Below are 27,928 nucleotides of genomic sequence, written 5' to 3' on the forward strand. Positions count from 1 at the left end.
CTATGTTCACAAAGTAAACAACTAAAATAATAATTGATGAAGACATACGTTAGTAATTTGTAATAAATACCTTGAAATGTATTGGAATATTAAAACACTTAATATAAAAAATGCGTTATTTCTTCTTATTGTAGTATCAATTGTTGACTATCAATGTAAATTATTTGCTTAAATCATTTAATTTTTCTGTATATTTTCGTTAATTTATTATAGCTTGTTTGCGAAAACCTAAACACCTTGCGAATAAAGGCCAAACGATTCTTGTTATTCTCGAATTTTGTTACTTGCTATTTTTGTACGTCATCTTTCTTTAACTTTCTTTCGCAGCTGAATATACCTTTCGGTAAAGCAGATACATACGATCTACTATCTCTATAACTATATATTATCATATTATTCTTAATAGATCTGTATCCTAACTTATCATTTTAATAGCTCCAACAATATTGGAATAACCAAAACTAATACAAAATCTTAAACAATATGTCTTGAAATTTAAATAACTCCATCTACTAATGTTTTAACTCACTAATCTTTCATTTTAAATACGGAATGTAGAATATCCACATTATAAATCCGTGGTGAGTTTACGTACAACAGAAACGCCAAAATAATCTGCCGTATAAGTGTTGGAACAGATGCATCAGCCAGAGCTTAGAGTATTTGTTTTTATATATTGTTACCGATCTGAACGTATTCCTGGTTACTTCATTTAAGCGCATTTCATTTATTGCAATATATATTTTAGTTGAGAAATATGTAAAACAGATCAAGAGTATATGAATACATAAGTGAAGTCATGAAAATATACCACAGTTAAAATGAAACTAACTACATAATTTGCACAAATGGACCACATAGAAAAATAGAAGAAATTATGAATTATTAACAGTACATTTTTAAACATTTTAAGGTATTGATAAATATGAAGGTGTTTAACGAACAATGTAATAATGTATGTGACTATATGACATTTATTCCTTTGTATCAATTATTTTGATTATTTACTTCATAGATCTAACTTTTGAGAACACCAAAATTTATTTAATGCTTGTAAATACATTCTTTTAATACACATTTCTAAACTGTAATAAATTAATTACCTAATTGTGTTGATTATTTTGATGTATATGCTAAAGTTAAATATCAATTTCAAATTCAATTAATATATTCTCTGATTCAATATACAAACATGCATTACTTTATTTATTATTCCAATCTTACGTTTATAACATGAAAGTAAAGAAAGGTTATGTATACTTATATTTCATACTTTGAAGTTATTACAGTTCTGAAAATAATTTTACCTATGATACTTTGTTGTTCTATAATATACATTTATGATCTTACATTGAAAATACTTTGAAAACAAATTTTAGTAACATGTCATTTTGAAATTTTTCTCTTTACTCTGTTGGGCTCTGTTACTCTCACAGGGCGATCACTAGTTATTCATATGTTTATAACCTTCATATATTATCCTTATAACCTTCATATATTATCAGCTTATAAATATTTCTTGTAAAATAAATGTGACTGATTTTTTACGTAATTATGTCAAGGTCAAAAATCTGGATTAAGCCTCTTTAATTTGCGTGTAATATAAGACGACGACAATGGTCAATAGCCGGAGTTTCGTAAGATCCGGAAGAACCGCGCTCTGCCGGTCGGTGGTAGACGCGCCGTCGCGACGCTCTTATTGACTGATGACGTCACGAGGCGTCGTCGGGCGCGCTTGTGCCCCATCGCCAGGGCTCTCTTACCCCATCTGGTCGTTTGGCAGGGGCGAAACGTACTTTTCTCCTCCTCCGGCTATAATTTTCCGTCGTTTTCTGGAAATTATCGCGAAATTTCTGTGATTCCGTGACCAATTTTGCGCGGTACCGTTTTGAATAACTTCCTGTAGGACACCTTATTATCTTATTTATACAAATTTATAGGCCAGGTTGCCATATTTTTGATAGGTACGCTGTGGATAGGGTAGTGTAGTGAGAATTAGCGCGCGGTGATGGCTTGATGAGAATGTCTATGTGTTTCAAACTGTTTCGAATGGTAAGTCCCTGCTACAGGTCGTTCCAGAGTTATAATAAATAAAAATAATAGATTCGGGGGTGTTAATTTTGATTCATGAGGACATCTGTGGGCGGTTAAATCGCATTATTGATTAATCATTTGTTTTATTTGTTATGCCAGAGAAATGTTTTGTTAATAACTTCATTAACAGACGTGCTATGTTGGAGATATTAGTTTAAAATAAAAAAAAATTAATTGTAATTAATCGACTGCATAATATATGATAATTATCATTGCATATATTTGTAATAATTATTGTATTAATTTAAACAAAAGTGTTAATAACATTTTTATCAGATATTAATTAGCCGAAAAATTATTTCCCTGTTGAATTTTAATCCAGTCTGGATATTAAGGAATGGTGACACACTTTTTTTAAAATTAATTATCTTCTAAAAAAGTTTCTAAGTATTCTAAATATATTCAATATCTTAATACCAATAATATTTATATTATATATGGATTTTATGATACTATATTTCATCAGCATGCAAAGAAATGATTTATTTCTTTTCATCAATCAATCATTATTATGTTATTATTTCACGTATATTATAATTAATTTATTTTAGTTTGTACATTCTATATATTATTATATAATTTAAAAGTTACAATGTTTTTTTTACATACATATTGTATATATTTATAATAATTATTGTATTAATCAAATCTAAAATATTCATAATATTTTAAATGGTAATTAATATATCAAGAAAATGTTTTCTGTTAAACTTTCTTCCAGTATGGATGTTAAGAAATAATGAGTAAATACTGATACATCTATTATTTTAATTAATTTTTTCTCAGAAATCATTAAATACGTTGTATCCTAAACATACTCAATGATATTTTAATATCAATAACATATATCGATTATATGATACTGCATGTCATCAACATGCAAAGAAATAATTTATTTTCGTTTTTTTTTGTTCAATCAATCATTACAATATTATTATTTCAAGTATACCATAATAAATTTATTTTAGTTTACATATTCTTATATAGGAATATTATTAAACTTTTGTTTTCTTGCTTAAGGTTTGAAATGTCTTTTTTGCAGTAACGCATTTTTTTATGATAATTTACATACTTATGAAATACTGATTCAGCGATGAAAAGAAATAAAACTTGATAAACTTGTGACAGCTAGCCATTATAATGGCGAATTAAACAGATTGGGAGAGTCTCATAAACATATTCCATAGTTATATTCAGTCTTATCAAAAGGTCTTACTGTTGTTACTGTCTTACTGTAGTCTGACTGTTACCAAAAATATATAAATGTACTTATATGATTATTTCTGAAAACTTTTGAACAGTATTAGAAAACATTTACAAATTCTGTTTACCTTTAAGCTCTGGTATACTTGCTATTACTGTTAAAGTGTTGTGCAACCATCGCGATAACTGTAAGAAGTATATAAATAGAAAATTTAATATATAATGACTTAATTATGAATATATGCAAACAGCATACGAGTCCACCGCTACAGTTCTACTGAGTAGTTTTTTTGTTCACAGTAGACACTTTATTTGTGGAAATTGAGTGTTTTATGTATTATATTAGTAGTATTTTCAATTAATTATTTTGTTTATAGCAATTTATTTATAGTATATGACGTAAATATGCTAATTAATTAATATAAAGAATATTATTAATATTACCAATAACCACTCTTTTCGGTATATGGAGCCGTTTTAATCAATATACAGCCTTATTCAGAAAATTCTTTTCACGCTGGTTCTGAACGCGTGTCTTATTAATATGTTCCCCATGCGAGATACATATAGAATATGTAATAACCCCACAATGCGGAAATGGGGTCAATGGCGTAGATATACCTAGTAGACTTTTTTTTAGATAAAATGCAAATTATTTTAGTTTCATATTATTTTATTTTTCAACTAAAATGATTTGCAAAATGAAAATAGTGGTTTCAAAACAGATTAGTTAGTGGAACTACTTTCCTAACGATCGTCCAGTAATGTTCCAGGAGCTGTGTAAGATATGCGAGGTCTTAATATGTGGTAGATCGATTGATGGAATATTATTTGAGACCTGTCAATGCTCAGACTTCTCTGTTGATTCAGTTCATCAGTTGTTATATATTGAAAGTACTAATTTGAAGTCTCAATATTTGTATTATTAGAAATTTTAATTTAAGAATATACTTGATCGAGTTTAACACATATTTATGTAAATTTTAAATATTTCGTTAATAATTAGTACAAAGTAAATGGGACTATTGGACATATGATACAATAAATATGTAAACTTGAAAGGTAAACGAGAAATTTGTAAACGGTATAAGGTAGTACTGAAGAATAAGTCCTCAAAATCTTGCGAAAGTATCCTTATATATTTCAGTTTAAGAGTTAAAATGATATGTACCCAATAACAATATAATTATTTTCAATTTTGTACATACTCTAGATATGATTATTTTGAAGTTTATTTCATTAGCCTAAACCACATATAAGTCTTAGAAGCTCTTCCTCGTCAGTGATTATAAAAAAGTAAAATATTTGATATATTTTCACTATGTATGTCCTATGTAAGGTAGTACTGAAGAATATGTCTTCAAAATCTCGCAAAATTGTCCTAATATGTTTCAGTTTAAGAGTTAAAATGGTATGTAATCCTAAACCACACATAAGTCGTAGAAGTCTCTCTTCTTCCTCCGTGATTATAAAAAGTACAGTTCAAGTTAATTTAGCTTTTCAGCCGGTTAGGTGGCGCAGTGGTTAAGGCGACAGGTCGGTCCTCTGATATTTGCGATAGCCGCTGTCGAATCCTGCTGGGTCAAGGATGTACTTTATGTTTGTGATTGTCATTTTAAATGTCTTTATAGGCAACAGTGGAAAATCCATCAAGGTATAACCATCAGGAATAACCAGAGAAACACTCGTTGGTAAAATGGAGACCCTAATCTAAAGTATATAAAAAAACGATTTGTTTAAAATAATCTATATATTAAAAAAAAGATTAAAATGGTCATGTTACGCCACTGTGTTTGTAAATGTTCACCCCTTGGCGGGTGCAATACACTGGGGGTGCAGTCCCACGACAAGTGCTCCAACGCAAGTGGACCCCTGGCTTTGTAATTCCCTTTCTGACCCTTTTTCAACGCTTTCCTTTCTTTCGCGTCATTGCTTTGACATTACTCCATCAAACTTGATATGTTTTCGCTTTGGATTAAGATTATCTCGACTCGCTTCTGATATATTTTCGGATGATAAATTATTGATGGTTTTCGTAATTAAAATAAACAATGCAAGGGAATTTTTTTTCTATAAAATTGTTTGCCTTCAATTAATTTTTTCAACATTTATTACATCAAGTAACATAACAATTAATACTTATTTTGATAATAAATATGAGTAGTGAGTGTAATGCTGTATAATTATAGGAAAATAATTTCATTATTGTGTTATTTGCGGTTCTGTAATAGTATAATTCTGAAGGGAATTAATCATCATAAAATGGGGCTTGGTCGGTAATTAATATGTTATAATTACTTATTATTATGTCATTTTTATGTAAACAACATGTTCAGTTTTGATATTTATCTTCCAATGCTTTCGCAGACTTGTGTCTTCATTAATATTAATTGCTATGAAAAATATTTCTAATAATTTGCTTCATATTATTTCGTTTAATTTGATGATATAATGATATAAACACTAGTTTAGATTTATTTGGTTTGCTTTCAAAGATCCTGATTAATTTTCATAGAGATCATAGAGAGAAAAAACCTAAGAACAGTTTGGGTTTATTAACAAGCATTCAACAATTAACCAGATCCACAGAATAATAGATGTTATTGAAAAAGCCTACGAAAGTAGAAAAGTATGCTCAGCTATATTCTTAGATGTAGCACAAGCCTTCGATAAGGTTTGACATGAAGGCTTTGAAAACAACACAACGAACTATTAAAATCATACATTACAACGAGAATGTTTAGAGTCAAACAAGAAGAAGCTTACTCTACAATAAAAAAAGCTAAAGCTGGTATACTACAAAGAAGTGTACTGGGGTCAATGCTTTATCTACTCTACATTTGTGATATACCACAAATGGAGAATATTACTATGACTATATTTGCTGATGATACTGCGATTATAGCTGTCGGAGACAATAGTGAAGAAGCATCACGAAAATTACAAATGGCATGTGACAATATAAATAATTGGACACAAGCTTGGAAAATAAAAATTAACGAACATTAAATAATACTATAATACCATATAGCAACAACGCTAAATATCTCGGAATTAATCTTGATGCAAAAGTTCGCTGGAAGGAACGTAATGAAAAGAAAATAACTGGAATTGAAATATAGGAAAATGTACTGGCTAATTGGAAGAAAACCACAATTATCAGTACATAATAAATTGCTGTTATATAGGTTAGGACATCACGATCTTCAGATACCCACAGTCAGTCAAGAAATCAAGAAAATTGCAAGGGGGCATGACGGAAGACCCTGCTTGCTGTAGGTTAGTCGGAAACGACTAGTATCAATGTAATAATTAAATAATAAAAAAAATTCAAATATAACTACCGTCCTACAAGCTACAAGAGATTTTGCATCTTTAAGATGGTGTGTACGAAAGAGAGTAAATATTATAATTAAGCATAAAATCTACCACTTTTGAACCCTAATCTTAACAATACTTTTGTTACTATTACTGTTACAGTCTGGCATTTGCAGGCATTAGGATTTTAAAATGCAATGCTTAATATAAATTCTTCATGTATCTCGCCATTATTGTGTTAAAAATGAAGTCGTTCAGCAATAATATATTGAATTAAAAGTATAGGAAATTTACAAGAATATGAAAATGTACCTCGTGCTGATTTCTATAGAATATGGCAACAATTGGGAAGCTACTTGATTTTAGCGATTAGTAATTTTGTGATGAGTTGCCACTTTGCATACTTTGCTGGACTTCCATCATCAAGGGCTTTTAATTTCATGCAGAAAACCTTGATAGTAAAAGCTATTGCTTTAAAGTGCATTTCGGCTTAAAACTGTGTGAGAAAATAATTGTTCTCTAACATAAAAATTGTGATATCCTTACTGATTTGTCCTTACTGACCTTAGATATTTCAAAACAAAGAACCGCAATCGACTAAATATAGATACTGTAATGTCTTTAATGACAACAAGGGAACGGATTAAGAAATTGGGACATAGAGTGAAGTTAAAGCATCATATCGAGCAAAATACTTGTAAGAATAGTGTGGAAAAATAGTGAGACATTATAATTCATGGCTTTATATAGATTATGATTTTGTATATTTTCCATATTATGGAAAGATAAAAAATTCTTATTATTTAAACCCTTCGGTCTTTTTTATTTGTTAAAATAATTTTGAGGGGAATTTTTCGCCAATAACATTTAAAAAGGACAGAAATGTTGACAGTAGGATTGATTCTCATCCTACCACCAGTTATGGATTGTTCACTGAGTCAACTTTTAAATACCGAATATAGAAATTATACTGACAGTTAAATAGATTTTTAGCCAAAAGGTATATTTACTGGTTAACTGGTATATTTTTAGCTATATTTTTATATTTATTGAACGGTGTTCATTTCCTCCTTAGTAATAGCTTTCTTCATTCGTTTTATATCTGGCTAAATATAACTCTAGAGTCTTGAGCCAATAGTTACAGCATATTTTTACCTTTCGAATCATCCGAATCGATATTCGAAGACAAGAACCGCCCCGTGTGAACCTCTGACATTTCACCATTGCTAAATCTGGAGCAAAGATAAAGTTTAATCGCTCGGATAGCTATTTGACTTTTACACTTTGGTCGTTTTTCTTTATTTTCCCGACGTATCGATGTCTACTTAGTTCTCGTTCGTGACCAATTCGGCTTTTAATTAATATAATTGGATATTTTCGCATACAGGCGCTTTTTATCGAGAGCTTTTCAGCGGTATTGATTTTATATCTTTTATATTTGCTTTGATATAATGCGGCGTTTGATACGTGGAATTTTCGACGTAGAAATACTTATATAACAGTCAATCCAATTATCTTTCTTCGACGGCTAAAGTCGATTAAATTAAAACCGAAGATGTCTTATATTGTTTTGTTATTTGTATTTTATATATTTGTATAAATTTATCATTAAGTAATAAATTTATTTAACTAACTGGTACTCTTAATTTTGGAGCAGATTTGAATTTGTTACCTTTTTTGCCTTGAAACAAGTTATTTTTATCTTATTTAAGTTTTTTCGAAGCAATGAATATATTCGTGGCACCATAGAAGTTCAGCCAAAAAATTTATGTGCTAATAAACTCATGGACGCTTTTCGCCTTTTCCTATGTGCTTTTTGTAAAATAACAACATGTCTTTTGTTTAATTCAAATTTTGAATACATTTTGGAACATTAATATGGAAATGTAATTAAGAGAAATCGTTGGAATGATGTATTATTTTCCTTCTTTATTCGGGCCATAAACATATTCTCATCTAATTTCTGTCGATACGTATCAATTATAAACCATTTCTAGTCTTTGTCACAGTGTAGAAGAATTGTTCAAAGGTACGAATGATTAAAAGGAATATAGTTAGGTAAATAGGGTAGATTAGGAAAACACTTCTAATATATAATGTATCTATGTCTTATATAGAATCAAATCATATCCTTTGAAGATTTTAAAATAAATCCAAGGTCTTTTTTCGTTTATTATTTTTTTGGGAACTAATATAAATTCTGGTAAAAATATCCCGTTGGAGCTTTTGCCAGTTTAGAAGCACCCAATCTTTTTTTAAATATAATAGTGATCGTCTGTAGTAGTATTGAAAGTCAGTCTCATAGTTATTTGTCACTTCGTTTTGTAGCCTGTGTATCTTCGTCTAAAATTTTGCTATGGCCGGATCGGTTGTCACAATGGTCAAGACGATAAGAAGATGCTCCTACTATTGCGATAGTGGCGGATGTGAATCTTGCTGGGGCATGGTCGTACTTTTATGTTTGCGATTTTGTAATTGTTATAAAAAGACAAGAGTGTAAAATCTGACAAAGGAAATAATGCTCATGATGCCACTAAACAGGCTGGCTAAAAACGAATATTTTCTTGGATAATCTCTTAAGTTGGTCAATCGTCAGTTGGCAAGCTTAAGCCGAGGACCGTGATTCGAAACCCAATTTAAGCAGCTTAGAACCCTAGTTGGTAAAAAAGATAATCTAAAATATAACAAGAATATGACTTGAATATAACTAACTTGATGTCCTCTTTATCGTTTACTATATCTTTGGTTTTGCAGGTTATACGAAGTTTACTTTCTTTTTATTTGAATAAATATGCCATCACTTCCTTCTTACAAATATGGTTTAGTATAAAGTAATTGGACTATTTTAAATTACTAATATATTATTTGTTTTAACATTTATTAAAATGTCTTAGTCTTACTTCAAATTAATGTCTAATCCTTTAACAATTTAAAGAAATACTCTATTTTGTATATGAAACAAGAACTGTTCAAGAAACAGAGATATAACTGGTCAATTATTACATTTTCCTTCACCATTTTGTGACATGTTATATTTTCGTCTAAATTTTTGTTGTATGTATTTTTTTTTCAATTCATTTCAATTGATGATAAAATAAGTGCTAATATGAGTTTCTTTTGTTTCAGTCTGACGGAAATACGTCCTTTTTGCGCGCTGCGCGAAATGGCCAACTCGACAAAGTCCTCGAACATTTAAAATCAAATATCGATATCAACACTAGCAATGCTGTAAGTTTTTTACCTGCCGGCGATCATCAAAACCTTACTTAACACGATAACATTTTTTCAGAATGGTTTGAACGCTCTCCATCTCGCTTCCAAAGATGGCCACGTAGAAATAGTTAAGGAGCTTCTGAAAAGAGGCGCTGTCGTCGATGCCGCGACTAAAAAAGGCAACACTGCACTACACATAGCTTCCCTCGCTGGACAGGAGGAGGTTGTCAAGCTCCTGGTCCAGCATGGTGCCACCGTTAATGTACAAAGTCAGAATGGCTTCACGCCGCTTTATATGGCCGCTCAAGAAAACCACGATAACGTCGTCAAATATCTACTAGCCAATGGTGCGAATCAGAGTCTCTCCACAGAAGTAGGTGACGGATAAGACGAGACATCGATTTGGTTTTAACGAGTTTATTTCATTGCAGGATGGATTTACACCGTTGGCGGTTGCTATGCAACAGGGTCATGACAAAGTGGTGACAGTGTTGTTGGAGAACGACACCAGAGGGAAGGTCAGACTGCCCGCGTTACATATTGCTGCGAAAAAAGACGATGTTAAAGCGGCCAAATTATTATTAGAGGTAACTTTAAGACCCTGTAATAGTTAACATTAAATTTAAATTGATTTTACTCTATTTATTGCAAAGGTTCAGATTTATTGGTAAAATTGGGTCCAGTATTGGCAATAAGAATCCCCAGTTATGTTACATTCAAGTTATTTAAAGTAATTTCTCCATCCTTTAGGTAGTTTATCGATTTCGTTAAAAAAAGCATTTTTTGCGTAGTCGTTGCAAGGAGCATTGTCTGGCGAATACAGCGGCTTGAATACTTCTACTTCTATAACGATCGCGTGTATTCAACGCTTGACTCAAACCTATCAAGTTCAATTTCAGTTTAAGGTGATCTTCCATGATGATTTAGTTCGGTTTGCTTTCGATGGTAAACCCACAGTCTTTAAGCATTTTTACAACTCGCGACAACATGTTTCACATAAATTAATATTACAATGCATTTTCAAAACAAGTGAGCTATCTTACCCGAATTTTTCATCAAATTGAAGAACTAAAACCAAATCAGTTGTTCTTATAATTGAACGTTGTGGCTCAGTTATCTAAAAATTTAAAAAAAAATTTAGCTAGCAATATTGTCAAGTTGTATGAATCGTTTTTGTATTTTTCTGCCATAATCACGTAAATATTGCAAAAGTTTATATTCTCTAATGTAGGATATACTATGGTCGACAAAATTGATCGAAAGTCAATTAAAATAGTTTAAACTAATTAATTGATTATATTAATATTTCATAGTATTATCATTTTATTCAATCAAGCTAGACATATATTAAATATATTTATTTACCTATTATATAGTTAAGAATTAAGAATAGAAATATTTAATTTAATTATTTAAATGTATTTATACGTAGCTGTACATAAAATATAGTATATATAGCTGTATAAAAAACTGGCAACATCGCTTCAATTTTAAAAGTAAGTTCTATTGCGTATAACGCTTACTCCGATCAAAACTCGAAAAGAAGAAAGAGGTTATGTTGTTAACGATTATTCAATCTTATAATTTATCTGGCGCCTTTTTTGTTCAATGTATGAGATTTATTATAGCGTACTAATCACTGAAGCGTTATTAATTTTATACCAAATTTTCAAGATTTTTAAAATAGTCATTAGAAAATAATTGATCTTAAAATAATCATTATTATTGTAATTTTAATGATGGAATAACTTACTATCTCAGAGCAAATTAATATCACTAGTTAACTATGTTAAAATTGTTTTATATAAGAAGACAATGAAAGATCCGACATCTGTTAACAACATAACCTTAAATATTATAATTTTTAAGTGGTTTTCACGTTTTGAATCTAGTGAGTATTATTCCAGATCAAAAGTTTTGTTTACTTCGAGAAATATTAAATATAATAGTGTTGATTTATGTGGGAGACATTATCGTCAGTAGTTTCAAATGTTTAAGAATATATTGCTGAAGTTCCAAAGTGTACAACAAATGCTCAATTATTATAGATGCATTTAAAATCAAAAAAGCATATTATTACACTAAAAACTTAACGTTTCTATTTTAGAATGAACATAATCCTGATGTTACATCGAAGTCGGGCTTCACACCTCTTCATATCGCTTCCCATTATGGAAATCAACAAATCGCAAACTTATTAATACAAAAAGGAGCCGACGTTAATTATGCAGCAAAACACAACATCACGCCTCTTCACGTGGCAGCCAAATGGGGTATGGAACACTTCAATGTAGATTTTTGGAATTGTTTCTTTAAAACACTCGATGATTTGTTGCAGGAAAAACCAACATGGTTGCCTTGCTTTTGGAGAATGGTGCTTCCATCGAAGCGAAAACCAGAGACGGTTTAACTCCTTTACATTGTGCAGCAAGGAGTGGTCATGAGCAAGTTGTTGATATGCTTTTGGAGAAAGGCGCTCCCATTAGTTCAAAGACCAAAGTAAGATTATTTTTGAGTTGATGCTTGATCCCATTGAAAACTATTTTATTTTTCCAGAACGGTCTAGCACCTCTTCACATGGCAGCTCAAGGAGATCATGTCGACGCTGCCAGAATATTGTTATACCATCGTGCACCAGTTGATGAAGTTACTGTTGATTATCTTACAGCTCTTCATGTGGCCGCTCATTGTGGTCACGTGAGAGTAGCTAAATTGCTTCTTGATAGGTACAACTTGTTTTAACACACCTCATTATATCATGTTTAACTCCTGGCTCATTACTTTACAGACAAGCTGATGCCAACGCGAGAGCCTTAAATGGTTTTACACCACTTCATATAGCTTGTAAGAAAAATAGAATAAAAGTTGTTGAGCTGCTGCTTAAACATGGAGCCAGTAAGTATTAATAATTCGTTATAGAGTACTGCAAGTCATCCAATAACACCATTTGCAGGTATTGGTGCCACCACAGAATCAGGTCTTACACCACTTCACGTAGCCAGCTTTATGGGCTGCATGAACATTGTGATTTATCTACTTCAACACGATGCTAATCCTGATGCTCCAACGATTCGAGGTGAAACTCCCTTGCATCTTGCAGCAAGAGCTAACCAGGTGAATATATTAATAAACCTATTTTCTTTAGTTTTTATATGAGTCATACTTAAAAAATTCCTGTAACTTTTCCTATAATCTATAGTAGACATTCAAAACGTTTTTCTTGGGGAATTATTATCTTTTAATATATCGGTACGAATGTGACGTCATCAAGTTGATATAAAAAGTTGCAAAACTGAATATAAAATTAGTTGTATTGATTACGACTAAAATTCTAGAGTAAATCTCTTGACCAATTATACTTTTGGTTTATTAGATTATAAAGAAAATTGGATTTTAAAGGCTTATGTTGAAAGTCAGTGGTTAAAGCAAATAAACCGTCTTAATGACAAAATAAACCTGTTTGTTTGACTTCAATTAAGTGAAGTAAAGTTTACTGATATATTTAGGATTATTAATACATTGTCGCTGCTTTTAAACTGATTCCAGAAATGGTATATCACCTATGTGTTTGGAGTTTTGTATACAAAAATGATATTTATCTGGAATTTTACTATTAGACCGGTAAATTAATTTTAAAGGATAACCGTTTAATGTTGTGTGAACCGAACGATCGATCCCAACACATGAATGCTAATTGACACGTTTTGAAAGTAGTAACTTTGACATTGAAGTCAAAGTGAGTTCTGGACAGTCTATATAAATTGAAGATAATATCTGAAAGCATTACTTGATGATCCACGTAAAACGCAAGAAGGATATGCAAAATTGTTGGGAATGACACAGGAAATGATTTTCAGTCACTTGAAGAACATAGGGATGCATCCAAGAGCGTGGATGTTGTGCTGTATGATTGAAGTTGGTCATGTTTGAAATGCTCCTTCGATTTTTTGCATCGTATTGTTACTGGTGACGAAAAATGGACCTATTACGATAAATTAAAGCGAAAACAATCTTGGGGAACACATAGAGTATTCATGGCGCGAGGATAATACTCTGTTAATACTCAAACATATCAATGGGGATCGCTATGAACTACAATTGACGCGTTTGAGCCCAGCATTGCGCGAAAAACGACCGAAACACGGACAAAGACATAGCAATGTTATTCTTCAGCATGACAATACTCGAGCACGAGTTGCAAAACCTTCAAGCGTTACCTTACCCGCTTTATTTTCCAGACCTTGCTGTTTCTGAATACTACTTGTTTCGACATATAAGTCCTGACCTGTCTAGCAGCGTTTCACTTCTTATGAAGATCCCAAGGAAAATGAATCGATTCGTGGATTGCCTCAAAAGATACATCGTTCTTGCGAAACGGAATCCGTAAATTACCTGAAAGATGGAAGAAATGGTTATCGATGGACAGTACCCTGAATAAAATACATTATACAGAGCTTACATATAAAAGCTCAACTGATTGCTACTAACACAAAGAAAGTGTTCAAATACCTTAAGAAATGTTGTTATATCAGCAGATGTATGGCAAAGTTGCAGAATAACTTGCTTTGCAATAAATGATTTATATTATTTTCCAAAATCTGATGAAATGATGATTTAATGATCAAAATCTTGGGAAAACTGTTTTCTTCTTGTATTAATTTCTCATAGCTCTCTGAACATTACTTACTTGGGGAGGTTCTATTCTTATAAATAACTAAATATATCTGAAAACAAGTTATTTAATACTTCGAATGATCGGCATCCTAATTAATTCTTAATACTAATTATGATGCTGCTAGATTCATGTGGAATTGGTGGTGATATTTCGGAATACTATTTTTGAATTTCCATTATCATTAAAAAAAGTAGTAATTTATTTAAAAATACAACGTTGATGTTGACACGTTCCCTTTATTCCAGACTGATATTATACGAATTCTTTTACGAAACGGAGCTCAAGTTGATGCAAGAGCCAGAGAACAACAAACCCCTCTACATATTGCCTCCAGACTGGGCAACGTCGACATCGTGATGTTACTACTTCAACATGGTGCTAAAGTGGACAATACCACCAAGGACATGTACACAGCGCTGCATATTGCCTCCAAGGAAGGACAAGACGAGGTAAAATACTTTTTGCTTAAGAACGTCATCAGCTTTATGAGTTTCGTTGAAATATTTTGCTCAAAATCACGAGAGTATTTAATATAATCATTTAGGGGGTCCGTCTCTTCGGACCGTTTGTTAATGTTGAAACGTATTAAGTGCATTTTAAGTACATTCCCTTTTTCGGATGTTAAGTGACTCATTACATGGTTGTGATTGTTTGTTGTTCATTGATGTTTACTGTTATATTGTTATAGCGATTTCTTGTTTCTGTTTCTCAATAAACCATTCTATTTTCCAAATTCTGCACTCTTTTATTTCACACCTTTGTTCTAACGTGCACCTCTCTTGTTATCTCTGTCTCTCTCTTTTATAAAAATCGACGAACGTAGAAAATGGGAACACTACACGTTCGCTTGATGACCTCACTAATTAAACGCTTAATTCGTTTCGTAAAGTCGTAAATCCACTCATTCGGAAGGAATTCCATTTATCGAGTAAATTTCGTGCGGTCTGTAAAAAAATAACAACCGATGCGAGGCTTGCTTTGTTAATTGTGAGAGATCCGAATGGTTGTGGCAACACTGTTTACTGATTTAAGGTTGCTGGGGTGTTAATTGACCACGGAGCATCCATCAATTCTACGACAAAGAAGGGATTCACACCTCTTCACCTGGCTTCGAAATACGGAAACCTCAAAGTAGCCAAACTCCTGTTACAAAAGGAAGCACCAGTTGATGCTCAGGGTAAAAATGGAGTTACGCCGTTACATGTGGCGTCGCATTACGATCATCAGAACGTGGCGTTGCTCCTTTTGGATAAAGGAGCTTCTCCACACGCAACAGGTATATTGACTGCAAATATGTTGGTAAAACAATGTTTAACAATCATTGAATGTTCTAGCCAAGAATGGTCACACTCCTCTCCATATTGCTGCCCGTAAAAATCAGATGGACATTGCCAACACCTTGTTGGAATACGGTGCTCAACCCAATGCAGAATCTAAAGCTGGTTTTACACCTCTACATCTCAGTTCCCAAGAAGGTCACACAGAAATGTCATCTCTATTATTAGAGCATAAGGCTGATCCTAACCACGAAGCCAAGGTAAGCACGGTAAAATTTGATTGATTCATAGATGACGATGATTTAATTTATCCAGAATGGATTGGCACCTCTACATCTATGTGCTCAAGAAGATCGAGTCCCAGTGGCAGAAATACTAGTCAAGAATGGTGCTCATATCGATTCTGCCACCAAAGCAGGTTATACTCCACTCCACACAGCCTGTCATTACGGTCAAATCAATATGGTCAGGTTCCTGTTGAAGAATGGCGCTGATGTTCAGAGTTCCACGTCTCTGGGTTACACGCCTCTTCATCAAGCCGCTCAACAAGGTCATGCCAATATCGTCAACGTACTACTGGAAAACAAAGCCGATCCTAATTCAGTTACATCGGTAATATAACAACGACGAATATTTCGCCCAGTATATTAATGCAACTAATTTTTTGACAGAATGGACAAACTCCACTAAATATTGCCCAAAAATTGGGTTATATCTCCGTAATAGAAACCCTGAAGATCGTCACAACAGTTTCGAATATTGGTACCACCACTCCTGTCAGCCAAGAGGAAAAATATAAAGTTCAAGCTCCAGAAGCGATGCAGGAAACCTTTATATCAGACTCAGAAGAAGAGGGTGGTAAGTAAATGGTTGCTTGATCGTTCATAGTACTAGTACTGGATACTATATCGTCATAGCGTTCATGACCAACAATATATAAAAGATGATTTTGTTGTTCTAATAAATATTTTTCTTAGAAGATAAATATTACTTGATCAGATAAGCGATACTAGTAATTTTTGTTTTATTTTCTTGCTGATTAATGAGTTTGCATATAACATAAACGTATTACAAATTATTTCATTGAATTACTATGTTTGTCATTGATTGTGTCATTTCATAGTAACAAATAATGTGTACTAGGAGAATGAAGAAATTGATTTATTTTTATTAGTTACCGCATAATTTAATTCTTATGATTTGTTGAATTAAAACTAGTAACGGAATAAATGACATTGTTACAATAACACTGAAAATTGCCAGCTGGATTTTCAAAGCTATTTGGCTTTTTGACAATCTATTCCAAATGTATTCAACTTTTGCTTTATAAAAAATGTAGATATTGGATATATTTTGCTTTGTAAGGTTACAGTTTGATTTATTTAATTCGTATTCATATTATCCATTGTCCATACGGAATTTGTCGAAATAATATGAAGGGACAAATATCTATAAAGCATTTAGATTCTATTGGAATTGTGAAATTATTGTAGAATCATTTTGTTACGTTTTAACATTCATATAATATAATTTGATGATTACATATAATCAGTTTTTCATCGAATATTTCGTTCAAAAGCATTAATAATGATGTTTGTTAATAATTTTCGATTTTTGATTTCTTATTATCGAAATATTGCTTGACCATAGATGATAAAATAATGCATATAATAACAGGTCAATTGAAAGGTCCCCGGCCTGACACATAGATGGCGCTACTAGAAATAAATCCATATGTTTTTTAGTTAGCCCTAACCCTCAACAGGTGCGTGTATAAATTTGATAGTTGTTGGATTATTACTTTGTGAATTATTGAATCACATTTTGAGTAAAGCAACTTATGTTATTGTGAAAAAAATGGATAAAAAGGAATTCGCGTGTTGATAAAATATTGCTTTATGAGGCGAAAAAAATACAGTTGAAGCTAAAACTTGGCTTGATGCCGAGTTTCCGGATACTGCTCCAGGAAAATCAATCATCAAGGATTGGTATGCTAAGTTTAGACGTGGTTAAATGAGCACCGAAGACTGTGAACGCAGTAGGCGCTCAAAAGAGGTTAAACATCCACAAAATCCACAAAATCATTTTGAATGACCATAAATTGAAATTGAATGAAATAGCAGACACTCTAAATCAACTGAACGTGTACATCATATCATTCACGAATATTTGGGTATGAGAAAGCTCTGTCCAAAGTGGGTGCCGCGCGAGCTTACTTTTGACCAAAAATGACGAGTTGATGATTCAGAGCAATTTGAAGAGCTCTTTGAAAAAGGACCATCAACAGCGATTATTACATAGGGTTATTGGACCGTCTGAAGGACGAAATCGCTAAAAAGCGGCCGCATTTTAAGAAAAGAAAAGTGCTGCTTCACCAAGACAGTGCACTGTGTTACAAGTCAGTGAAAAAGGTGGCAAGAATCCATGAATTGGGCTTGGAATTGCTTCCTCATCCACCGTATTCTCCAGATCTGGCCCAGAGCGACTATTTCTTGTTCTGAGATCTCGCTGGGAAGAAATTTTCGTCGAATGAAGAGGTGATCGCCGAAACTGAGGCCTATTTGGGACAAAGGACAAATCGTACTATAAAAATGTTATCGAAAAGTTGGAGGATCGCTATAATCAGTGTATCACCCTTGAAGCGAATTGTGTTGTATAAAAAAAACTAGTTTTGCCAAAAAATGTGTATTACTATGGTAGGCCGAGGACTTTTAAATTGATCTGTTATGCTGATTGTGTAGAATATATATTTTTCCTGGCCATGGTTATCCAATATCGGCGCATTTGTTGCACTTTTTCTAATATTCTGAAACCAAACAAAAAATAATTTCTAACATATTAGAAATGAAAAATAATTTCAAGAAATCATTAGAATTAAAATTTTTATTAAACGAAAGCTTGCCAATATTTTTGGAGTTTGACAACAGATAGATCATTTTGTTAAAATTTTAAAATATGAAAGAGAAAATCCTTTTTTTTAAATGTAAAATTACAGATTACTCTTCTTTTAACTAAAAAGGAATTATTGTTGTTAAAATAATTGTTCATCTTGGTACAAATATATTAATAAAACGTAATATGTTATTAATTATTACTTAAATTAGTTAAATGACGTTCGTTATTTTAAATATTTCGATAACGTGAATTACACATTGTCTAAATTATCTCATATTAACGAGAAAACATACTACAATTTTAAACTTGCATTGTTCATAATATTCCAATAAATAAATTTATTTATTGCTTTATGATGGAACATACATTTTTATATGCAGTTAAGGTCGACGCTATGGCGATAAATGCCCGTCCTAATTAATAAATCACCCACATAGCTGAACGTAGTGTACAGAAAGCACGCTTTTATATCCTATATTCGCCCCACCTAATCAAACCGACGTTATTAGTAGTTTATTTCGGCCACTTTCGATCATAGAATAGTCAGACATAGAAGGCGATCCCTCATACAAAAAGCTGTGACTAAATTAATCACTTCAGAAACACTGAGAGGAATATTTTTAGTGAAAAATAAAAAAATATATTTTAATAAAAAATTATTTATAAATATACATAATAATAACATTATAAATACAATTTAACATTTATATAATCTGAATATCTATAAGAGTTATATTGGAAATTTTTTGTTATTAACTGGAATAGTTGAAGATATTGAATACTATGCATGTAAATCATATTCCCTTTAGTCAACATTAATTTCAAAAAATCATTTTCGCAATATTTCATATGCTTATATATGTAATTGGTATGTGAAAAGTTATTTCCTTATTGTACATTGTGATTGCCTTAAATTTGCTATAATGATTTTTATTTATTAAAGTAGTAACACTTCAGTGTAACATCTACAAAATATATTCAACTAGTCCATTGATCTATTTGGTGTTATGCACTATGTGTTCCTTGTCAGTCCCAAGATGAAGGTGTTCATCATCATATGTTACCGTATATATGAGCTTTCTCATACCCAAATATTCGTGAACGATATGATGTACACGTTCAGTTGATAGCTTTAGAGTGTCTACTATTTTATTCAATTTCAAATTACGGTCATCGAAAATCATTTTGTGGATTTTTAAAATGTTTTCGTAGGTAACAACCTCTTTTGGACATCCACTCCGTTCACCGTCTTCGGTGCTCATTTCAACACGTCTAAACTTAGCATACTAATCCTTGAGAGTTGATTTTCCTAGGGCACTGTCCGGAAACTCTGCACCAAGCCAAGTTGTTGCTTTAGCTGTATTTTTTCCTTCAAAAACCAATATATTATCAACATGCGAAATTCCTTTTAATTTCAAAATCTATAATTCACAAAATAATGATCCGACAGCTGCCAAATTTATACACGCATCTTTTGAGGGTTAGGGCTAAGTAATTAACATACATATAAATCGATGTAAGTACAAATTCGGCACATTTTTGACAAGGTCGTGGCTAGGATGACAGAGCCAGAATGTTAAATGTCAGTCGAATGAAATTAGTAGAATCGAAAATAGTAACTAAAAGTACATGATTGAAACAGTCGATAGTAAAAAGTAGTAAAATCAGTCGGACCGCAAAATAGCGACTGAAACAGTCTATAGTAAAAAGTAGTCAATTCCTAAACAGTCGATAGTCAATTTCAGTCGAAAGTTCCCAACACTAGCTCATGCGCTCTACCAGCTAATCTTATACTACATGTTATTCACTCCCCTGTAGTCTGTTTTATACCTTTCGCCCTCTAGTGTTTCTGAAGCACAAATAACAAAGGAATAAGGCAAGAAATAAGTCCAAGAGTTGCCGATTTAAGATCCCCTTCTAAGTATAATCTTTCTATGCTTTCGATCTAGCACACCGTGTACAATATAGACCTTCATTAGCTCGCTTCTTAGGTCAGACTTAACACGATCCACCATCCGCATGATTCACCGTCCAATTTTTATTACCAGTTTTATAAATATTTATTCGCTAATACTTAATGGTCCGCGGCGAGAGAGAAAAAGACGAAAGGACGTGCGGCCTCCTCCTCGGCGGCAGGCGGTGGATATTTCGCGGTTTTCGGGGGCACTCGTACCGCGATCGAACCGCGCTCAGGACGGTACGCGACGCGATTTTTTTCTGCGATGTGCGCGTCCTCGTTCTGCCGACGAATTTCGACGATTTTCCGCGTTGACGAATCTCGAACGGGTACCGTCTGACGAAGAGACGAGACGAAAACAATCGGGACCCGTTGTTTTTATTTTCGCGTGTTTTGAGTTTTGATGTAACGTAAGACGATAACAATGGTGAAACAGAAAAAGTATAAGGTGGTTACGGTCGTTAAGAAAGGTGCGTACCAATGTTTTTCATTAGAATTAACCGCGTTGTCGTGTTGCTATTTGTTAGCGATCCAAGAAAAAAATCACACAGAAAATCGAGAGAATATGACCCAGTTTCTAAAGGTCAACACCAGATGTATTTTTCACCGAGTAAACAACGCCGTGATTATTAAACGATGCTGATGCCAGGTTGTTTTGTTTTTTATTTACGCCGCATCGTTTATTTCTTTTTTATTTCTGTTCCAATGGGTCGAAAATACTGAAGATTCTAGTGATAACTAATTGAAATAATTATATAACAATGCTTCTTACTGTCCCATTTACAATTCAATGAACTTTTTAAAGAACTTATTGAGAGTTTAGTAAAATATTTTATTGTCATTATAATTATACGGTTTATTCGTTGCTGTAGCTTCAATATTTTTAAGTCAGTGGCTATGATTTTTCGTTTTTTTAACGTTCCTTTCATTTAAGTTTGGCATCTTAAATCTATATTAATTTGAGTATGCAACAGTTGTCTTGTGGTTTATTTATACCGGTATCATTCATTTGATAGTCAGTCGCTATGATTTTTCTTTCTTTTACCTCTTAAAACTGGTTTCTTGAAATTACCTCTGACACCATCTTCAAACTAATATTCAGTTGTCGTAGTTCATGTGATGATTAACCTTTGTCTGTTACATTGTTACATTTTACACAGTCTTCTTTAAGGTTTCTACTGTCTGAATAGCTTCAGTATTTTCCTAGAAGTGTAACCTTTCTTTGTATTTCGCGACAAATATTTTCAATTCATATTTGTTCCTCACTGTAAAGATCTATATTAGTACCAATATAAAGGTATATCGAAGCATATATCCTCAATGATTTCAGTAACAGATGTAGATGGATATTTAAGCTGTCTAATTTATTTTAAGTTACAATGTTTTTCTTCTAACATATAGATTGCAACTGTTGTTTTATATTTTACAAAACATTCTTGTAAAAAGAAATTAAACCAATTATAGAACACTGTGTTTTACTATCGCATTTACCATTCAATTAGCTCATTAAGGAACCTATTGAGAGTTTATTAAAAGAGTTTATTGTTATTATAATTATATGGTTTATTTGTGTGGTAGCTTCATTATTTCTAATCCATTCGCTATGATTTTTCTTTTTTTTTAACTCTCTAATGTATTAAAACTGGTTTCTTGAAATTACTTCCGACACAACTTTAAAACTAGTTTTCAGTTATTACTGTCCATCTGATAATGAATCTTTGTCTGTTATGTGAATTGTTACATCTTACAGTCTAGGGGTTCTTCAGTCTGAATAGTCTCGATGTCCTCCTGGATAGTCTTCCTTCATTTTATTCAATGAATCTTCTCATTTCTTTTTCAGTCTTTACTGTAGGATTCTATATCAGTATAAATACAAAGCTCTATCCAATCATATGGCTATAATGTTTTCAGAACTTGACTGAAGCCCTGATAAAGACTGAAGCTGTGTATTCTATTTTTAGCTATAATTTAATTTCTTTTTAACATATTCTGTCCATTCAATTTTGGCATCTTAAGTCACTTCTATATTAATTTGAGATTGCAACGGTTGCTTTTTATTTATACCGCATCGTTCATTTGTTTTTTTATTTCTGCGTTATTGGCTTGAAAATAGTGAAGATTCTTGTTAAAAGGAATTAAACCAATTATAAAACATTGCGTTTTACTATACGAATTACAATTCAATGAACTCATTAAAAAAACGTCATCTTCTTGTTCTCCTTTCCATATCTTTAATTCAAATTTAGTATTATTATAATTATATGTTTTGTTTGTTGTGGTAGATTATATAATCACTTTTCTTTCTCTGAGTACTTCACTTTGAATAATCTCGGTATTTCTCTATAGGAAAAGGATCTTTATTAGTGCATCACTTGATGGTAGATGGAGAGTGAAGTTGTTTATTTTATATTCAGCTAGGATATATCCTTCTTAGAACCTGTTTTGTCCCTCTTAGTATGGCATCTTATTTCGTTTCTATTTCAACTAAAAATTGATAGGTTTCTTTTAGTATTTTATTGTTGAAATTGATGGGAATAGATTTGACATCGTTGAGTTTTATTCTTCTGATGGATCGTTTTTGGTTACTTATTCGGAAGCACCGTATCATCTGTGATCGTAACTACTATTATCTATCCTAATTTAAGTATTATTGGTAGACGTTTGATAAAATATATAGTCTAGAATCCTGTATTGAGTCATCCTGTTCGAATATCTTTTAATTTAAAATATTCATTTCTCCTGTTTAATTGTGAAATACCTGTATGATATATAAGATGTGCCTTAGTTTGTGCAATATCTGGGAAAGTAGTAAAGTTGTTGTGTTGTTGTCACCATTTTGTCGTATGTTTTTTTGTCGATTTTTCAGCCCAAACTGACCTTGATGTTGTTTGATGATTTTTTTCTTGATATAATATAATTGGATATTTTTATAGTATGTATACTGTTAACACAGCTATCGAATAAACCTTATAGTGCCCCAAAATAATAAAAATTTAACGTTTAGTGAAATATTAAGAACACGGGAGACAGGAGGGAGCTATAAATGGGTCAGATTCTGACCAAAAATAACTCTCGTGCAGAAAATATCATTTTATTCAATGAGTGTATTTAAGTAAGATGATCGCAATGTATTTATTTTTAATTTATTTGCTAATCTGGGGGGTGACTTTAAATATCTCGAAAGAGAATTATATATAGTTTTTGTTTTCGAAAGGTATTGAATGAAGATTTTCCTTTTCTGAAAATACTATGATCTAATACTAGTTAATTAAATTAGATGAATGTTGGTATTATGAATGCACTATGGTTAAAAGTTACTCATATTATTATTTGAGCTATGATGGGTTCATTGCTATTATTACCCACTTATTAGTTAATGATATCATATATTTGGTTTTCATATCACATGTTTTATATTTTTACAAGAAAATAATAAAACAATTGCAAGTGTCGTCAAGGCTTTTAAGATTTTACTATATTTTTAAAGTCATTCGTAAGTCAGAATTTGTTTTACTTTTTCTAATTTCCTTTAATTGAATTATTTCTTTATTTTATTGAAAACTATGTAATGTTCAATGTCCCTATGTATCGTACATTATTTTGAGTAATTAATTTTTGATGATTAATATTAATAAATGCAACACATTAAAAACAATATGACCCAATTCAAGGAGGTCACCAGGAATTTATATTTCTTTTATTATAAATACAATAAGAGTGATTAAGACATAAAAGTCCTCATTGATACAGTGCATTTCTCATTACTTGAACATAATTATGAATGTTTACTCGTTTGCTTATCTTATTATTATATATGTCATGCTGTTAATATATGTAATACGATTATATATATAAATAATTTGTTATGGAATACGGGGTTTAACGAAATGAACAACAGGAATTTGGATGTTATTAATATCCTTATATCCGAAAATAAATCAAATACACATGGACCCTGCTAATTTAAAAATTCTTAATTAACTCATTGCCAAAATATGTTTGATGTAACCGGGCGTCTTTGATAACAGAGAGGATGTTACAGATTTTTTTATTACAGCCCAATCCAGCTATTAAACACCAACTGATTATGAAATTCTAAAAATATTGCTGGAGTCATTCTTAATAGTATAAAAACTAGTCTTAATTTATTACGTACACATTCTTTTTAGCCGGAAACAAACTATTCTGCACAGTACAAGTTAATTGTTTCTCAGAAATTGATGCCAATCATATAAATTAATTAAAAATAATTTCGCTTTATTAGTAAACATTACAAATATATCCTAAACATCATGTTACGTGTTAAAGTAAACATTGACGCTTTTTTATGTTATTGTTTATCATTCTAAATAGTATTTTATTTGATTCTTTACTTGGTAACTTGTCTGAAACTCCTTTGCAGGTTTTCATCTAATAGATTTTTCAATCCAATTTCTACCAATTTATTGTTTTCACAAAGAATGGCATCACCAAAACCGATAATTGGGATATGACGGCATGGCAGGGCCAACATAAGTTTCTAAAAGTGTTTCATGGAGTTCGGTAGCAGATTTTTTGAAATAATAAGTTCCATTATTAGTGTGTGTATACATTGAATTGAAGATAATTTTTTTTGCACAATTCATTGTGTATTCTACATTGATGAGAGAAAAAAATGGTTACGTTACAATGAAGAGAAGATCGATTTTATTATAAACTACTTCTAAATTTCCGGCTAAAATAATTAGTATTTATTTATATAGAGATATGATGTAAAGTATTTTCTCTATAAGGTTCTTCATTATTTGTGTTTTAAATGAGATCAGATTTGGAAATATGACCGCAGAACACGTCATTGTTTATCGACTGTGAGATGTTTACATTGAATATAAAGCGTTGTTAATAATTTCAAGACATTTAAGTGGTTCACTAAATGTGTTATTCGGAAGTAATGTTAAATTACTTCGTGTTGATATTATGCGAATGTCATCGGTGGCGCATTTCATCATTTCGATCGGTTTCTCAAGAATGCTGGTGTTTGTTACACGTTTCTGGCACATATTGCGAGAATTAGAATTCGGTTTTTATTAAGGAACGTTTTGTTTTGATATTACTAATCCATTTCCATTGATTTTTTTCTTAATAAATAACGATTTATAATTAGAATAACACGCTAATTGATTATTTGATCGGGTATTTTTAAATAATACTAGTTTGTTCAAAAAGTTTTCGTATCATGTCGTCTAGAGTTAGCTTAATTGAAAATTTGACGCCATTCCAATATGTAGGGTTATTTTAAAACCCAGGGTGTAAAAGAAAAATTTTATTTAAGAAGACAATATAAAATAATATAACATCTTAAATAAATCAAAACATAGATCGAAATCATTTTTTTAACTATTTAATTATTACTTTGTTACTAGTCATTTCCGACCAACCTACAATTTGTCTTTATGATAACTTACATCTAGGTGTATAACTAGGAAGGCCCAGCGGCCCTATCTCAGTGTCTGGTGAAATAATGTTTATACATGCCACTGCTGTATTTTTTATTATATTCACCTCACTGCACAACACTACGCAAGATCAGATGGTTTGATTCGTTTGTGTCTGTGTCCTGCTTTGGTGGTATCCAAAAATTGCAATACTTCAATATTCTCATGAGAATGGAGTCTTTCCTCATGCTCCTTGGATCTGAATGTCTCGATAATCAGTCCTGTAGTCTTTTGGTTCGCCCACAATACTTCTCAGGACTTTGCTCTGAAAAATTTGTATTTTGTTTATGTTACTCTCTGCAAAACATTCCCATAATTGAACTCCATATGTCCATATAGGTTTCAGTATTTGCTTATATAATAGCAATTTATTATATACTGATAATTGTGATTTTCTTCCAATTAGCCATTTCATTTTCACATATTTCAATTCCAGTTCTTTTCTTTTCTTCTTTATTTGTTCCTTCCAGCGAAGTTTTGCATCAAGATTAATTCCGAAATATTTAGTGTTGGTGCTATATATAATGATAGTATTATTTTATGTTATTGGTGCTTGTACAGTCTGATTGCACGTGAACTACACATGCACAGATTTACTTTCGTTAATTTTTATTTTCCAAGATTGTGTCCAATTATTTATATTTCAATTGCCTGTTGAAATTTTCGTGTGGCTTTTTCACTATTGTCTCCGACAGCTATAATCGCAATCATCAGCAAATGTAGGCATCATAATATTCTCCATTTGTGGTATATCGCAAGTGGAGAGTAGATAAAGCATTGGCCCCAGGACACTTCCTTGTGGTACACCTACGTTAGCTTCTTTTATTGTAGAGTAAGCTTCTTCTTGTTTCACTCTAAACATTCTGGCTGTAATGTATGATTTTACTAAATCAGTGTGTTGTTGTTTTATTGGAAATAGATAAAGAAGAAATTAAAGATATTTTTGAAATATAGCAGGAATTAGTAATTGTTACGATATATACTTATAATGCCAGGTAATATTGTAATATAACAGCTCTGATAGTTAAAATACTGGCAGCTAAATGTACTGGTAATTAATTTTGCTGGTGGATCAATATACTGATAAATAAAGGTATTGACAAATACTGATACTGTATAGTATAGACAGGATGGTAAACCACAGTCTTAGTCCATAGTAGTCAATAATATTGACGGACAGTCATTATAAAACAGACAATACTAGCAATTGATAGCAATGATAAATTATGCTAGGATGAAGCATGACATGTGTACACGGTACGAAGGGAAGGTAACGCACGGCGTACCAACTACTAACAATAATGGACGTGCGGTGAGATCAAGGGAAGCAGATGCACCTTTATTCTGCAATTAGGGCTAGTAGTACTCTCTAGGGTAACGTAAATAAATAAATAAATAAGCAACTTTGTTGGAATTCCTACTATGATGAACGTGCAATGTGTACAAGGGAAAAGCCAGAGGCAAACACACTAAATCCGCTGCCACCAAAAGCCAGCATTAACTATATTTGGTGGCGTTTATGTATACTTCAGATTGTCAATAAACATAATTACAACAACCAAAAATAACATATAATGGATAATAGCGATAACTGATAGCAGTGTCTAACACTAACAGTAATGGGCGTGCAATGAGATCAAGGGAGCCAACCTACGATAGCAAGCAGGGCTCGCTAGGTTTAAGATAAAAACACAAACAAATAAATAAGCAATACTCTCTTGCTATTATGCACTCACTTCTCAAGCTGTGCAATGCAAGGGCCACACGCTAGACAGGCTGCCACCAACAGCCAGCAGAAACCACTCTTGGTGGCGTTTAGGCA

At 31.9% G+C, this 27,928-nt stretch overlaps 2 protein-coding genes across 2 annotated transcripts in view; one reads left to right on the top strand and one right to left on the bottom strand.

Annotated features, from left to right (window-relative positions):
* The window catches only part of LOC143198354 (lysosomal alpha-mannosidase), a 134,733-nt gene extending 126,378 nt beyond the window's left edge, over positions 1–8,355 (bottom strand). Inside the window, exon 1 of the mRNA XM_076407519.1 lies at positions 8,345–8,355. The gene's annotated coding sequence lies outside the window, so the exon portion shown is untranslated. The remainder of the gene's footprint in view (positions 1–8,344) is intronic.
* The window catches only part of LOC143198352 (uncharacterized), an 80,126-nt gene that overhangs the window by 26,889 nt on the left and 25,309 nt on the right, over positions 1–27,928 (top strand). The window contains exons 3-15 of the mRNA XM_076407514.1: positions 9,742–9,843; positions 9,905–10,201; positions 10,260–10,415; positions 11,936–12,101; positions 12,167–12,327; positions 12,385–12,554; positions 12,617–12,723; positions 12,782–12,942; positions 14,749–14,952; positions 15,536–15,779; positions 15,838–16,040; positions 16,096–16,392; positions 16,452–16,638. Coding sequence (XP_076263629.1) covers positions 9,742–9,843; positions 9,905–10,201; positions 10,260–10,415; positions 11,936–12,101; positions 12,167–12,327; positions 12,385–12,554; positions 12,617–12,723; positions 12,782–12,942; positions 14,749–14,952; positions 15,536–15,779; positions 15,838–16,040; positions 16,096–16,392; positions 16,452–16,638 — 2,455 coding nt within the window. The remainder of the gene's footprint in view (positions 1–9,741; positions 9,844–9,904; positions 10,202–10,259; positions 10,416–11,935; positions 12,102–12,166; positions 12,328–12,384; positions 12,555–12,616; positions 12,724–12,781; positions 12,943–14,748; positions 14,953–15,535; positions 15,780–15,837; positions 16,041–16,095; positions 16,393–16,451; positions 16,639–27,928) is intronic.

Source organism: Rhynchophorus ferrugineus, unplaced genomic scaffold, assembly GCF_030347505.1.
Source record: "Rhynchophorus ferrugineus isolate W39M unplaced genomic scaffold, kcgeb_rfMv2 rfM6, whole genome shotgun sequence".
NCBI classification, from domain to species: domain Eukaryota; kingdom Metazoa; phylum Arthropoda; class Insecta; order Coleoptera; family Curculionidae; genus Rhynchophorus; species Rhynchophorus ferrugineus.